A 15,772-nucleotide genomic window follows, 5' to 3' on the forward strand; every position below is an offset into this window, starting at 1 on the left:
GTGTGTGTGTGTGTGTGTGTGTGTGTGTGTGTGTGTGTGTGTGTGTGTGTATTTTGTTTCTTTTTATCTACTTAATCATTTTGCGAAGCTTATGTATCCTTCTTTAGTTTCGACTATTGGGCTGAAACTTGTTACCATGTTGGATTTTGTGGAACTAAGATGCTCAAATAAATAAAGATGATGATGATGATGATGATGATGATGATGGTTTCCCATTATATACAATGTATCTAATTAGCATATGAATTTATTCTTTGGACAAAATAAAATTAAAAAGTAACTATAATAATGAGAGTAATAATTTATTGCTTATTCACTTATGTCTAGTGTCTTAGTTAGTGGTTATGTATGAAACTGATGCATGTCTCATAAAAGAAAGTCATATTCGAAAAGTTTTCTTGAGATGTTAATTTACGACAAACAAAATGAAAATGAATCAGATTTAAATGATAAATGCAAAATATTATCATATTCCTGTAAACATGTTGAATTTAGTCATTCAATCAATTTCAGTCACTCTGTACTGCTCTGTACTGTAACGTCCTTTACAGAGGGGGAAAAAACTCAAAATTATTTTATACAGCTCTTTGCATGTTGTACACCACTCAAACACATGCCTATAACATCATAAAGCTAATCCATTAACAAATACCAAGTTAACATAATAAACAAAGAAGACTCTTTAGTTCAGCAATGTCAGATATTCCTTAAAAGGAAGTTGTGAAAACAGAAGTATAGTGTGAATGACTCCTTTGCTCAACATCTGTATGCAGACCCCTGACTCAGGTTTAAAGTGCACACTTCATTAAGAACAATGAGATCCAACTCAAATTAACCTCCCTTTATACGGTCAATATAAAGGTCTGATTCAAGAGCAGCTCTTTATATTTACAAAAAATATATAATTTAAAAAATATATAATTTCAAAAACCATAATACAAAAATTAGGCTGTTGGAAAACAAACAAAAAACTGTTCTAATGACTATGTTCTGTATGAGAATGCTGGGTTGGCTCTTTTGGTACACTGGCCACATCTGTTCTGTTTCTGTCATTTGAATGATGATGATGATGATGATGATGATGGTGCTCATGTTGATGACGATGCTCATGTTGATGCTCATGATGATGATGATGATGATGATGATGATGCTCTACAGTCTCTGTATTATCAGCCTGCCGATTGTTCTCTCCCGTGGGCTCATTTGCATTGTTTTTGGTGTTGTTGGAGACTTCTGATATGGAGAAGTTGGTATTTAGCTGAAAGAGAGTTCAAATAAATGAACATTTACAAACATTCCGTAATTATGGTGCTTTCTGAAGCTGTATATTGTCAGATATTAGTGTCACTCACTGAGCAGTTGCATACATCTTTGTGGTATGTAGCCCTGATGGCAGCCTCTATATACGGGTAGTGAAGAAAGCTGTAGGGCAGGACAATGTGGAAGGCGAGATATCCACATCTGTGCAGAAAAGGAATACAAAAGAATGACCATGAGACTGAACACAGTAAACAACGTTTGAGAAAAAATATATCTCAGAAGTTCTTTCTTCTGGGGAACCTGCATATGAATACAAAAAGAGCCATGTTACCCTAAAGGGAAACTAGTCAGACTGTACTGTATTTAGCAGTGTTTTGTTCACACCTGTCATACACTAAGAAGTCATCCTTGTCTCCTTCTAAGAGATCCCAGACGTTGTTTTGCAGCGGGCTCTGCTGATACACCGGGATGCCCTGTGCCGTCCTCCTCTTCAGCTCCCAGTACATGGCTCTGGACTGCGCATCCTGCTCATTGATGACCAGGAATGATATGTTAGTCAGCTTGCCATGGACCAGCTTATCACGCAGGTCTCCCAGCCTTCCAAACCAAAAGGAAGAGTACACAAGGATTTAGCAGAATGAACGATTTACCAAAATAATTTATATTACTGTTTTTTTTTAAACAGTACTATATACAAAAATAAGTTTGAATTGAAGATTGAATAATTTTTTTAATTGATACGTATATAAAATGTGTTATATATAAAGCTTTATTTAACATTTTACAAACCTTTCATATATTTTATTATATTCCATTAAAAAAAGTTAGAGGTCCTGTTATTCGCGATTCCATCTTTCAAACTTTAGTTAGTGTGTAATGTTGCTGTTGGAGCTATATAATACCTGTAAAATTATAAAGCTCAAAGTTCAATGCCAAGCGAGATATTTTATTTAACAGAAGTTCCCTTTCAAAGCCTACAGCGAACGGCCGGTTTGGACTACACCCCTGCACTTCCTTCAGGAATGACGTCTTTAGAACCGTTTGTTGACTAACCCTCCGCCCACAAGAACACGCAAAATAGGGGGCGTGGTCTTGTTGCTCTCCCACGTGGAGAAGAGCGCATTCAGCTTGCATCTCCCCGTTATGGTAAGAGGCGGGACCTTTCCGGGCAAAGTTCGCTAAGCTGCTGTCAAATCACAGCACGGGAGGCGCTGGCCCAATCAGAACTCGTTACGTGTTTCTGAAGGAGGGACTTCATAGAACAAGGAAACCATCAGGCCGTTTTTAAGACAGAGGAAACAGCGCTGTACAGATAAGTAAATTGTATGAAAAATACTGCATTTTTTTACACGCGAAACATGAACTCATGTTATATTGCACACTGTAAACATAATCAAAGCTTCGAAAACACGCAAAGAACGGGACCTTTAATCATGTAATAATTGCATCATCGTCCTTTTTCAGAATTGAACACTAAAAGTCACTTATTTTACTATTGCTGTATCTTAAAGGGGTCCATAATGCCACTTTTTCCAAGATGTAAAATCATTCTGATGGTTCCAGAGTGAGTATGTGAAGTTTTAGCTCAAAATACCCCACAGATCATTTTTATAACACGTTCAAATTGCCACTTTTTGAGGGTGAGCAAAAAGTGCCGTTTTTGTGTGTGTCCCTTTACATGCAGATGAGCTGCTGCTCCCGGCCCCCCTTTCTGGAAGAGGGCGGAGCTTCAAGAGCTCGAGTTAGCAGCTCCGCACACTGAAAATGTCAAAAACCTTTTCCGGAGTCGGACAATGATGGAGAAACATGACAACATGTAGAATGCAACCGGACGTTTCTGAATGGTTAGTTGAGGAATTGATGTAGCTGATAAGGAATTGTTAAATAATTGATTAGCATATAATAATCTATGAATCATGATAATCTATAAATCACTTGTGTGGGAACTGTTGTAAGATGCCCAGAGGCAGAGAATATCTGCAGCATGAAGACGGAACAGGTTTAGTTTAATTATAACTTATGTTGTCATCTTGCTTTTATGACATGCTATTGCATTTGTGTTCGTACTGTATTGCAATAAATGTGAAAAGATGGATGACAGCTTCAGCAGACTCCTAAATGTGCTCTATCTACCACAACAACTCTTCCTCTTCTCAACATGGCCTTTGTTGCATGTTCTTGGGGGCGGGTTTATGTACATGTCACTAACCTGGGAATAAGCTCCTTGTAGTGAAAATATCTGCCTTTGAACTTTGAGCATTGTAACTTTAAAAATAGCATTAACATCTAAAGTAAAAATATATATATATATAATCATCCCCCCCCCCCCCCAATGATTAGTGGAAGTGTAGAAATATCAGCATTATGTCTCTTTTCCTGTTTAACATTTGCCCCACAAATTCTTTAAAAATCAACTTCTCTAACTAAAAGACATCACTTTATAGAAGGAGAAAATCACACAGCACAAGATCTCTCACCTGGCAGCCTGCGTGAGACAGAAGTGTCAGCTCGCTTTAAGAAGGGCCACAACGACTACATTTCCCAGAAGGTCTTTCATTGGCGTCTTGCCATCAATTTCCCACTGTGGGGCAGGCTTACAGATTTTGGAGTTTTTGTTCTCCACAAACAGTGGTGAAGCTCCCAGTAGAGCTGGAAAAGCAGACAACCACAGAGCCCAGAGAGCCTGCATAATGCCTGCTGAACTTCACCCACTGTAACAGCTACAAACAAAAACAACCACCAGTTCCTCAAATTAATTACATACAATACTACTTTGCTATGTCATTAGTTCGACAGTTTTATTCTATCCCATCCACACATGCAAAAAAAAAAAAACTATAGCCAAAGAGCAAAGGACATAGTTGCACAATGCACAAACCTGAAGTTCTGTCCCTCTGCTTCTTCTGAAATACTGGAGTGAGGAAAAGTTGACTGTCCACCCTTTTAAAGGTCTCTTCTGGACAAACCCTCCCCCTCAACAAACCAGTAAAAAGGGGATTGGGGACTGGCATACTACAAAGTTTTCTTTCTTGTGTGTGGGTGATCTAAGATAAATAAGATACACTAGCTGATAACAAACTAAACAACATTTTAGTGACATCAGTGTTTTAGAACAAGTTTTGTGTCATAAGTTTGGTTAATAATATATAACACCAGTTCATAAAACATTACAGTACAAAACACGACTTGGAAATCATGCTACATGTTCTTGGGTCAGTCATGTTTTTGTTTCTTTAAACCTCTTAAAGTGTTTAAACTTTATGGTGCAATGCTTCGACTGACCTCTCAGATAACTTAATTGACATTTAACGAAAGATTTTAATTGAAACACAAATACTGGAGTGTCTTAAAATCTTGTTGTATTTGAGTGGTTTTTGCCAGTTATTGCCACTGTTTGCTTGAGCTAAACATTCAGTGATCACATCATGTGAAAAACAAGTGCACGTCTGTAAATTTACTGTCCAGTTCAAATGACGCAATGGACCCTTTAGTCAACAATGTTTACCAATTTACTATACAGCTTCGTTGAGAAGTCATTTAGCAGGGGTATTATTGAAATCTATGAGAATATGCTCATACCGCTCCCTATGAAATCATAGCATCATTCACAGGTAATGGGGTCTCAGATGTCAGCCACACACTAAATAAATGAGAAAATAAATTAGAGGCTTTTTTTCTGTACTCAGTGTATGTACACAAAAGTAAACAATCGGAAATGTCCACTCAAGAGAACTTTCTTGAAAGATCTTATACCATCTCATGGATAGAGGAATTGATTTTAGTTTTGCAAACAGCAGTGTTTCATCCTTGAAATGATTGGGCCAAAGTACATGCTTTAACCCATTGTGCAACAACCTTCGGTACACATTTCAAATATCTGAGCAGAAACGAGCACCAACACACGCACACACACTTAAAACAGCAATAATATATTCAGCTTTGCTTTAAATCCTACATGTTCCTCAAATGTCCTGAATAATGTGTTCTTTGTGAAGATCTCAGTAAAATATGTTGCATTAAAGGAACTGTCTAACAAAACAATAAAAAGATTCCGTCATCATGCTGTTGTATCAAACCTGTATGACTTTCTTTTCTGTAACATAAAATAAATGTTTCAGTGCCATAAAAAACATGTCGATGCAACCCAAAACTGTTTGGTTACCAAAATTCTTCATATTCTTTTCTTTTGTGTTCTACAAATGAAAATCGATAGGTTTAAAACAAAACAAGGAAGTGTAAATTAATATATATATATTATATATATACACACATTTTTAGGTGAACTAGCCCTTTAAGAAATACAATTGATCTATTGTCAAGATAATTGATCCATCACAGAGCTGTTTCAGACAAAAAGAATACAAATGATAAAACCAGAAACTCTGGTTTGCAGACAGAAGTTTATTATTCAGAACAGTGTTCTCAGCTTGGCAGCTGCATGAATCGTTTGTGTGGTGGGTCTATAAATATGTGCAATCTTTTTAGTTGCTGAACTCCTTCACTTCACATCACATACCAGATTTACACCACTTCAAAATAGCACCGCTACCAATATTCCAATTTAAATGACAGTTTTGACATTTACCAAATCTCATTTTTCAGTGTCCTCTCACAGGAACAAGCATGATCATCTCTAACGTCTTTGTCTCAGTAGCAAAAATAAAGTTCAGAGTGATACCGTTTGGATTTCAGGGCACATTTCATGTTCGTGTTAACAGCTGAAAGTATTCAACAACAATTTTCCTGCGTTTTCTCAATATGCATAAAGGTGCAATATTTGCATCAAGAGAGTGCAACTACACCGCCAGATGCATTAAGAACAAAACATTTCTTTCTTAGAGAAAAGTACACATGTAATAGTGAATCAGCTCCAGACAGTTGTGGTATTTCTGCAAATGGTTTTAAAATGCAACAACAACAACCCAAAACAACTTAAACCAGTAAACACACATCCTCTGTGAGTCCTGCCGTTGCTTCGCCTTTGGCTGATTTAACAGTCAAGCATTAGTGCAGTTTCTTACAAAGCACGGTGTCTCAGGTCATGACACCAATCAGTCCTTCGTCGCTCGTCACGTTGCCCTCTGGACTGTCACAAGCTGTTATGATGCCCAGGCCGAGCTCTGCCAGTTCGTCCTGCATACTCGTGGTCACCATCATTTTGGGCTCCAGGCGATTGCACAGCGTCCTGTAAGAAGGCAGGGGGTAGCCCAGTTCCCTGAGGTACTCGTATCCTTTAACCCCCACTGCACAGCGGATTTTTCGGGCTGTCAGTAAAGTGTCATGGGACCACACCGCCCTGCGAGAACGCTTGGCTAACGTTAGAGCGCGAATCTGATCCTCAAACAGGAACACCTGCAGCCCCTTTTCTATTTTACTCAGTTTGTAAAGACGCTTCTTCATCTCCTCTGCCTAAGTAAAAGAAGAAATGACAAAATGTAACCAGTGTTTTCAATCGCTAATATTTGTAGGATTCACAAGAATATAAGTTACCTCTCTCTGTAGTCTGACTGTGTGCTGCTGTTGCTGCTCTAGCTTGGTTTTATAGTGCTGGCAGAGAGAACAGGGCTGCTCTTCCTCTGCCCTCTGAACTCCATCCTCCTCTGAATCCACAGGGGGCTGTCGGCGGGCATAACCATGATCCCCCATGTTCAAGTCCTTTTCCACTACAGTAACAACATAATATATTCATTTGCACAAAGTGACCATAAAGGGTTAGTTCACCAAAAATTTCTCTCATTAATTACTTACCCTCATGTCGTTCGACACCCGTAAGACCTTTGTTTATCTTCAGAACACAAATTAAGATATTTTTGTTGAAATCCGATGGCTCAGAAAGGCCTTCATTGACACCAATGTCATTTCCTCTCTCAAGACCCATAAAGGCTCTAAAGACGTCGTTACAAATCCCATCTCACTACACAGGCATGCGATCCGAATTATGAATCAATACGCTGATTCATAACGGTTTGAAACTTTGTTTTGAAATCGGCCCATCACTATACAAGTCGTTATTTCGTTCTCTTCGCTTCAAAAAATGATTGTAGAGCCACTGTAGTGAGATTGGCTTTGTAACGACGTCTTTAGTGCCTTTATGGGTCTTGAGCATAGACCGTAAAAAAATGTGGACGACTCGACATCATCCGTTTCCGCTTGCCATATTTGAAGCTTTCAGGCAGCCTTGCACGGCGCGGACATCTTGGGACCGAGTCTGCGCAGTAGCGATTTCGGGACCGGAGTTGCGCAGTAGAGCGCAGGAAGTAGAGCAGGAAGTACAGCTGCGATATCAAAAGCCCGCCCACACTCTCGCAGATGCAGAACAATTAATTATGTTGGTGTGAAATAAACAGTTATGGAAATGTAGAAATTAAAGCTAAAGTTCTAATCTGCTCCCAAAAATTTCGAAAAAAGTCCGTTAGTGCCTCAGTGACAACTTCACTCAGAGAAGCCGTCAGTCTCAGCTGTCAATCATGACGTCACACCCCCGTTTTTATAGAATCAAATAACTAACTCAAACTAAACTTATTTTTAAAACGAACACCTGAAATGAAATCATCGTGATGATAACTGCCTTCAGTGACATAAACTAACTTTGGGGGAAAATTTTTGAAGTGTAATTTTATTATTTAGTTTGCCTCGCGTCCATTAGAAATCACAGAGGGGCGGCTATACTGGGACCGGTCACCGGGGGGCGATCGAGGCGCGAAAGCTTCAGTAAATGAGAGGGAGACTGCAGGCTTGGTCTTGAGAGAGGAAATGACATTGGCGTCAAAGAAGGCCTTTCTGAGCCATCGGATTTCAACAAAAATATCTTCATTTGTGTTCCGAAGATGAACGGAGGTCTTACGGGCGTCGAACAACATGAGGGTAAGTAATTCATGCAAAGTATCTTTAGGGAACATGATACATCCGCGAAAGAATTCAAAAGTTTTGCAAGTCAATGCAAAGTTTCATAAGAAAACACTAAATATCTTGAGGGAACGCAATACTTTTGTGAAAAAATGCAAATGTTTTAGGGAGTAAAAGTATTTCGGATTAAGGGCCATATTTACGAACAGTTTGCACCGGATTATTAAAAAATTAAAGATTATTTTTGCGGCTGACCTTGCAAATGCATTTGTAGTTTACCATTCAGGCACAAAATTCATGGGAGAATCAGAATTTAAATGAATCAGGCCAAGTGATTTACAAAGGTTTTCGCTCATCAATCTACTGAAGTTTGCGCCTTGTTTACCACCCAAAAAACGCACAACTTAAACCAGATGCTAACGGGTAGATTGCGTTGGTCATTATGGAAATGATCCGGATGTGTTTGTGTTCTTTCATTTGTGCTTCGTCAGTTGATCCGCGCAGAACCGTCAACTTCCATCTGCGCTTTTATGGAATTGCGCTCCCACGCTAATTAGCCGTTTAGTAAACCTGGCCCTTAGTATTATGAAGCCCCTAAAGGTCTCTTGCAAAAACTTTTGCCATCCTCCAAGAAACTTTGCATTCACCTGCAAAAACCTTTTGAGCTCTTTGTGAGCGAATATGTAAAGCGCTTTGAGTGTCTAGAAAAGTGCATAATAAATGTAACAAATTAATTATTTGCAAAAGAGCAAAACAAAGATTTTAGGGGATTTTTTTTCTCCATCTCATATTTTTTTTCTTCACCATGTCCCTTTAAGGGGCTCGGGGAGCGCAATATAAATGCATTTCGGGAATTTTGGGGGAACGCAATACTTTTGCTAGAGAATGAAAAAGTTGTGCAAGTTTCTAGGGGAAATGCAACACTGCAAGAGAACAAAATTTGTGAAAGAAAGTAAAGTTTGTCAGTGAAATGTAATAATTTGCAAAATAACTCAATTTTTTTTAATGGGAAATGGAAAGTATGTTGAGGGAATGTTTTGTGAGCTAATGCAAGGTTTCTCAAGGAAATGCAAGACTTCTGCTAGAGAACGTAAGAGTCTCGGAAGCGAATGCAAAGTTTCTTTTAAAAACGCAATACCCTTTTACGCATTGCCGCAATTATATTTTAATTATATTAAAGTTTTTTTTTCTCCTATGTGATTTTTTCCCCCATCACCGTGTCCCCGTATGGTCTCTATACTAATAACTTTACCTGGCTCATTTTTAACAGGTAACGCTACTTGAGGGGTGACAGGAGAGGGAGGGTCGGGTACATTGAACAGTGTGGGGATGGCGTTTGGTTTGAGTTTCCTTCCCCCTGCTGGTGATCTGGCGATCTCCTCAAACTGGCTTTCCTCAAAGTGGTCCTGTCATGGAAATAAAGCTTTATGGCAAGAATATAGATATACAGTGATACCAAGAGGATACCAGAAGAATGACTTCATTGTTTGCTATTGCACAACTGAATACTCGCATGCTGTTTACTTGCCTGGCACAGTCTGGAGCAGGGAGTTGGTACAAAATCACGCCGACAGTTTACAAGCCACTTTCTCATGCGCACGGGGTCTTTCGGAAAGCGAAAGAGCTGCTTTCCAATAGTTGTAGAGTTCGAGCAGTTTGGAGCGGAGCATCCACCCATTTTTATGTATATTCGTTAAATGTTTAACTTACCATCTGGCCAAAACAACAATGACACGTAGCGGTCTGCTAGCAGGGGACTTAGCAGGTGTATTATTAAAGATACTTTAGACGTCAGAAAAAGAGATAGTAGTTGTTTTAGCAGACGTAAGCAATGACTTTACGGGCGGTCTCTTTAATGTATTGAATAGAAATACGATTACTTAAGACGAATATATTATTCTTGTAAGTGAAATGCAGAGTTTGTTTGAGCCAAAATGGCGGCGGTAGGCGACATGATGACGTGATCTCATAGTTGACTTTAGTGTTGCCTGTATAAAATTCGTTCACAGCAAATAATAATAATAATAATAATAATAATAATAATAATAATAATAATAATAATAATAATAATAATAATAATACATTTTATTTATAATGCACTTTATATTAAACAAAATCTCAAAGTGCTACAGAATTAAAAAACAATCAACAACAATAAATAAATAAGTAAATTAATAAAATAAATAAAACTGAAAAAAAGACCACGCTTAAAAGCATCTACAGTCTGTGGAGTCCGCAGGTACATACTGTAAATATTTTTTACAACATGCGTTCCTAATTTATGCTAAGATCATATTAATAGTATATTTAGAGTACATAGTGGCCAGATTAAAATTATTTACATTGTATTTAGTTTTGTAATAACATTTAAATACAAAACAAAGTAGATGGTCATTTATAACAGTTAATGTGAAACAAAGAACTACAACAAAAAATAATAAAACAAAACAACAAGTTAACACGTTTTCATAAGTTTCTTATTTTGTGTTTGAATGGCACTCATGTTATTTTTTTACAGTCTGGCTTCAACACATCTGTTTCAGAAGTTAATATGTTTTCTTAATGCTTTTTAATTACAGTTAACAATTACTAAGGCAGGCAATAAAACAAAACCATACAAGGTTCTTACAGAACAGAATAAATACAAAAGAGAAAGAAAATGTAAACGGAAAATAGGCTAATAGAAAAATATATAGCTTTTAACTGTGATGTGTTGGTTGATTGTTTGTATTATTCTATATTTTTAATTGTTATTCATTTGTTGTTATTTTTTTCCCTTTGTTGCACTTTGAGATTCTTCGGAATAAAAAGTGCGTTATAAATAAAATATATTATTATTATTATTATTATTATTATTATTATTATTATTATTATATAAAAAGTAGCTTATGTCAGTTTTCAATGTTGGAATTCTGAATTATTTAAAGTAAAAAAAGAAACATTCACTTGTGAATGTTTTGAGAGCTATTTTAAAATGAATAGTTTCTAAACCATTTATTATATTTTTATTAAAAAGTAATGCTCCAGTCCAGTAGGCGGACACGCACATTATGCACACCACCATAAAACGTAGAAGAAACTCTGACCGGAAAGAAAATATACACACTCACATGTTATGTTACACACAGACGATTGAACTCATGATGGGTCAGTTATAGAAAAACATTCACGCATTTGACGTTTAAAATAGTACATGAACAGTCGGGGAAACACGAAAGTAAAACAATTATTATAATGCTACCAGGTACATTATAGATATATTCGGTTGTGTTTTATTCTGAAATTACATTTTCTGCACGTCTTCAGTATCTGCATTGACAGCATCATATGTATTTTACTTATAAAACAACGGTGACGTAGATCGCTCGCTTGTCGACTTTGATTAGACAAATAAGTTAGTTTTTAGAGACCAATAAGAAAATCGCTGGCTTAAGCTGATGTGTGGTTCATTTATCTAAGTTAGTAGATTTAAAATGTCTTCCTCAATGATCGTCCCAGTAATAGATGTGCAGGGAAACAATTTTAAGGAGTTATGGGCAGCAATGGTGTTAGCCATTAAAACATCTTCATTCATCGCCATTGATACGGTGAGATAAAACATTCTCTATTCATAAACTGAACCGAGTGAGAAAATGAATGTTTAATACTCGAGTGGAACAAGTTGATTCATGTGTGTGGTCTCTTTTAGGAACTGAGTGGTCTTGGATCAAGGAAAGCTCTTCTGGCTGAGTATGTTCATGTTGTGTGGTTAAAATATTCTTATCTAGTATCATCAAGGACTAAAAAAGTGGTACAGTGTGTATATTTATATTTTGCCTTTAAAGATCCATTGAAGACAGATACAAAGCCATATGCCACGCAGCTCGGACACGATCAATACTTTCATTGGGGATTGCTTGTTATAAAGAGCTTGACAACAAGGTAAGGATCTTTCTTCATTTATTTTTCCCTCTGAGTATGTAAACCAGGGTTCCTCAAATCCAGCCCTGGTTGGCCACTGTCTGGCAGTTCAGCTCAAACCATGATCAAACTTACTTACGCAATGTTCTAGTAAACTAGCTGAAACATTCGAAGACTGAACTGAGCACACTACATGATTTTAAATGCTGACTGTAAACAGACTAAGCTCAACTGGTACAGACCTTTGCGTGTCTGGCCATGATCAGTTGTAAGTATCAAATTACATTCATAATAAAATCAACCTTACAATCGTTAAGTCCCCGGCTTTAGGGTTGAATGGCCCTCTAGGACCGGATTTGCGGAACGCCAGTGTAAACAGACGTTGCATTGATTCTTGTGCATTTCCTTTTTCTAGGCTGAGAGCACATACATGGTCCAGATTTACAATCTGACCTTGCTTTGCTCAGAGGAATACATCATTGAACCTCAGTCAGTGCAGTTCCTTGTGCAGCATGGATTTGACTTCAACAAACAATATGCTGAAGGCATTTCTTATTATAAGGGTAATGATAAAGTGAGTATGATTGAGCTTGTAAGAAAAACGCTGAAAGAATGTTTCATCAAAACGTAGAGACTTAAGTAGGTGTGTGTGTGTGTGCTTCTTTTAGGGAGGTGATGCCCATGGGGTAAACATGCGGTCCTTGTTCGTAGAACTGCTTAGGGCCGACAAGCCCTTGGTGGTCCATAATGGTCTGATAGACATGGTCTTCTTGTACCAGTGCTTCTATGCCCATTTACCTGAGCGACTGGGCACCTTCACTGCCGATCTGTCCCAGATGTTTCCCTCGGGCATCTATGACACCAAGTATGCAACAGAGTATGAGCTGCGGTTTACAGCCTCATACCTGGAATATGCCTATAAGAAGTGGTATGTGTAATACCTCAATATGCCAAAAAAATATATACGTGTCTGTTCAGTACCTAAACTTAAAGGTATTTTATTTCCCTTCCACAGTAAGCTCCAAAATAGCAGAGACACTGAAGGAGGTGGCAATGGGAGTCGTGTGTTCCTGGAGTTTTGTAAATATACAGGCAACATGGAGAGCTACATCGACTACAGGCCTTGCTTGGACAACCAGAATCTGGAGGGTGCCCTCAACATCTGTGTTCAGTTCTCTGTGAGTTTTCAACCACTGTTTAAAATGTTTGGAGTCAGTATGAGATTTCATTTTTTATTTCAAAGAAATTCATACTTTTATTTAGCATTCAACTGATCAAAAGTGACGACTGAAATGTAAAATGTTTAAAATATTTCATATAAATGCTGTTTTCTGTTTCTATTACTCAAAGAATAATGCATTTCATTTTCCACAAATATTATAAAGCAAAAATATTTTTAACATGACAAAATAGATTTACATGAAGACAGTTAAAATATTAGAATAATTAAAAAAAAAATTCTAAACATGTGACAACGAAGACTGGAAGAATCTCTGCTGAAAATTCAGCGTTGCTTTCACAGAAATAAATCACATTTAGACTTATATTTAAATGTAAATTATTTTAAATAGTAATATTTCACAATATTCCTGTTTTTTTGTATTTTTGCTGCCTTGGTGCACATATGATACTTCTTTCAAAAACATAAAAAAGAGTATCTTACAGACCCCAACATTTTGCACTAGTTAACACAGTTTTTTGAAACATGCCAAATTGTGTGTTGTGTGGACATAATTTTTGGCAAGGTTGTCATTCCAAGAAATTATTAACACGCAAAAACAAAAGAGAACAAACTGGTTTTTCTATGTTGTTTTATTGCATATTTATATAAAATCTGTAGCTGTAGTTTACCTTTTGAAACCTAATATTGTGTGTGTGTGTGTGTGTATATTATATATATATATATATATATATATATATATATATATATATATATATATATATATATATAATTATATATATATACACACGCACACACACCTAACATAAAAGTTGTAAATGTCAATATATCTACACATTAAATCCTTATAGAATCAACTAAAAATAAATGTATTGTAAATAACATTTCAGTAACACTTTATTTTAGGCCCTGTTCACACCTGTTTTGGTCAATCAGATCACAAGTGGCCATCGCTTAATACAGGTGTTGTTAACGGGGTCTAAAATGCTTTGAGCGCTTCCACTTTTGACCACTTCCATAGGTAGTCGAAAACACATTGGACCGGATTGCTTTCAGTGTAAACGCTCATGTGGTTGAATGTGTTACAACAGCCACAAAAGACCTCCCTCGACTACTAGTGATCCGATTGACCAAAACGCATCTCAATACCGGGTGCAAACAGTGTCCCTCGTACACATCTTACATTTACTACTATAATAATAGTAAGTTATACATAATTACACGCAACTAACCTAATTATATAGTAAGTATGTTGTTAATATTACTCTGTACTTATTTGTATAATTAATTACACTGTAACAGACACCTTAAAGTATGATCAACATTTCTTTAATGGCAGCAATTTAAAGGGATAATTCACCCAAAAATGAAAATTTGATGTTTATATTTCTCGTATAATGCATGTCAATGGGGTGTATTTCTAATTAGACTTAATTGACATGCATTATACGAGCAGCGGTTGGAGTTAAAAATCTTCATATGTGTTCTACTGAAGAAACAAACAAACACAAATTCTTGTATTTGAATGACACATTTATTTATTAGTAATTTAATGTTTAGAATTGTCTACAGAATATTAACTCTTTTACAATGTACAATAATAATTTAAATAAACCCATTATAATAAATGCTGCCTTTACTTTAGTGCGAAATAATTCTAGATACTCCATCTGTTCTGTTTGAATGAGAGCTGTCAATTTCATTTTTCCTTCTTTGAAGCCTTCATTTTCATGCTAAATAAAATCATTTTTGTAAATATTATATATAAATAAATACAAGGAATAAGAGGTCTCACTTAAACTCACTCCTTCATGATCGTATTCCTGAAATTCTGTGTGTGAAACTGCTAATTGTTTTCTGCTGTGCTGTACTGCTAGGCTTATGGATGGTGTCCTAATGGTTCTCAGTGCACCCTGTCACATGACACAGACCTCATAATCCAGCATGATGAGAAGATCAAAGAGGACAAGAGGAAGAAGAGGAAGCGCAAGAACAAAAAGAACGATTCTAAAGGGACCTCTGAAGCGTGCAGTTCCCCACAGGGCAAAAGATCATGCATTGAAGGGGCTGAGGTAGACCAGGCTGTGCCCATGTCTGAACCAGCGCTCCCTGAACATCAGGAGATGATGGTGCAAGCCGAGCCAACAGTAGCCACGCATTCGTCTGAACCCGGGAAAACAGCCAGCAAAAATGGAAATGAGGAATCTCAGCCAGAAGCAGCCGCTAAAGCTCCTGATAGACCAGAAGTGAAGAAAGTAGAAGGAGGTACTCACCGAGCAGGATTTGATGCTTTCATGACTGGGTATATTTTTGCTTATGCCAGAAATCTGACAAGAAACACAGAAAAATCCACTACTGCTCCTCTCATTCCCACATGTCTCAATAAGCTGTTCCTCAGTGGCAAGTCTGTTCCTCTACAAGTAGCCAAAAGTACCTTCTCAAAGTCTTCAAAGGCTCATGTGCACAAGATGAACTATGTCTGGGGGAAAAGCACTGCTGTAAAATCTGAAGGAAACGCATAAAAAGATTTGTACATTTTTGGACAAATAAAATTTAAGTTTTCCTTTTCTTAAAATGCCTGTTTTT

At 37.1% G+C, this 15,772-nt stretch overlaps 3 protein-coding genes across 4 annotated transcripts; 1 reads left to right on the top strand and 2 right to left on the bottom strand.

Moving 5' to 3' along the window:
- Positions 1 to 915: 915 nt before the first annotated feature.
- selenop2 (selenoprotein P2) lies at positions 916 to 4,280 on the bottom strand. The gene is made up of 5 exons (XM_067453704.1): positions 4,139 to 4,280; positions 3,738 to 3,980; positions 1,645 to 1,857; positions 1,353 to 1,461; positions 916 to 1,258 (listed from the first exon to the last, which is right to left on the bottom strand). Exons 2-5 carry the CDS (start codon positions 3,947 to 3,949, stop codon positions 977 to 979), a joined length of 816 nt encoding a protein of 271 aa, XP_067309805.1. The 5' UTR covers positions 3,950 to 3,980; positions 4,139 to 4,280; the 3' UTR covers positions 916 to 976.
- Positions 4,281 to 5,719: 1,439 nt separating this feature from the next.
- Positions 5,720 to 10,062, bottom strand: si:ch73-382f3.1 (uncharacterized protein LOC100151273 homolog). The gene is made up of 4 exons (XM_067453038.1): positions 9,635 to 10,062; positions 9,359 to 9,512; positions 6,751 to 6,923; positions 5,720 to 6,669 (listed from the first exon to the last, which is right to left on the bottom strand). The coding sequence occupies exons 1-4, from the start codon at positions 9,782 to 9,784 to the stop codon at positions 6,295 to 6,297; spliced, it is 852 nt and encodes a 283-aa protein (XP_067309139.1). The 5' UTR covers positions 9,785 to 10,062; the 3' UTR covers positions 5,720 to 6,294.
- Positions 10,063 to 11,187: 1,125 nt separating this feature from the next.
- toe1 (target of EGR1, exonuclease) lies at positions 11,188 to 15,746 on the top strand. Of its 2 annotated transcripts, XM_067453041.1 has the most exons (8): positions 11,188 to 11,350; positions 11,605 to 11,693; positions 11,795 to 11,835; positions 11,931 to 12,027; positions 12,422 to 12,580; positions 12,675 to 12,934; positions 13,022 to 13,184; positions 15,064 to 15,746. In XM_067453041.1, exons 1-8 carry the CDS (start codon positions 11,341 to 11,343, stop codon positions 15,706 to 15,708), a joined length of 1,464 nt encoding a protein of 487 aa, XP_067309142.1. In that variant the 5' UTR covers positions 11,188 to 11,340; the 3' UTR covers positions 15,709 to 15,746. The 2 variants fall into 2 exon arrangements, with proteins under 2 accessions (XP_067309142.1, XP_067309141.1); XM_067453040.1 differs by having other exon boundaries at positions 11,188 to 11,693.
- Positions 15,747 to 15,772: the final 26 nt, after the last annotated feature.

Source organism: Pseudorasbora parva, chromosome 9, assembly GCF_024679245.1.
Source record: "Pseudorasbora parva isolate DD20220531a chromosome 9, ASM2467924v1, whole genome shotgun sequence".
Taxonomy (NCBI): Eukaryota; Metazoa; Chordata; class Actinopteri; order Cypriniformes; family Gobionidae; genus Pseudorasbora; species Pseudorasbora parva.

Bases quoted from the DNA above. Each gene is read 5' to 3' on its own strand.
- si:ch73-382f3.1 (XM_067453038.1), bottom strand. From the start codon at position 9,784: ATGGGTGGATGCTCCGCTCCAAACTGCTCGAACTCTACAACTATTGGA. The intron at 6,924-9,358 runs GTAAAGTTATTA...TTGTTACTGTAG, and splicing joins ACCTGTTAAAAATGAGCCAG to TGGAAAAGGACTTGAACATG. The intron at 6,670-6,750 runs GTAACTTATATT...TCTTTTACTTAG, and splicing joins CAGTCAGACTACAGAGAGAG to GCAGAGGAGATGAAGAAGCG.
- toe1 (XM_067453040.1), top strand. From the start codon at position 11,580: ATGTCTTCCTCAATGATCGTCCCAGTAATAGATGTGCAGGGAAACAAT. The intron at 12,935-13,021 runs GTATGTGTAATA...TCCCTTCCACAG, and splicing joins GAATATGCCTATAAGAAGTG to TAAGCTCCAAAATAGCAGAG. The intron at 13,185-15,063 runs GTGAGTTTTCAA...CTGTACTGCTAG, and splicing joins ACATCTGTGTTCAGTTCTCT to GCTTATGGATGGTGTCCTAA.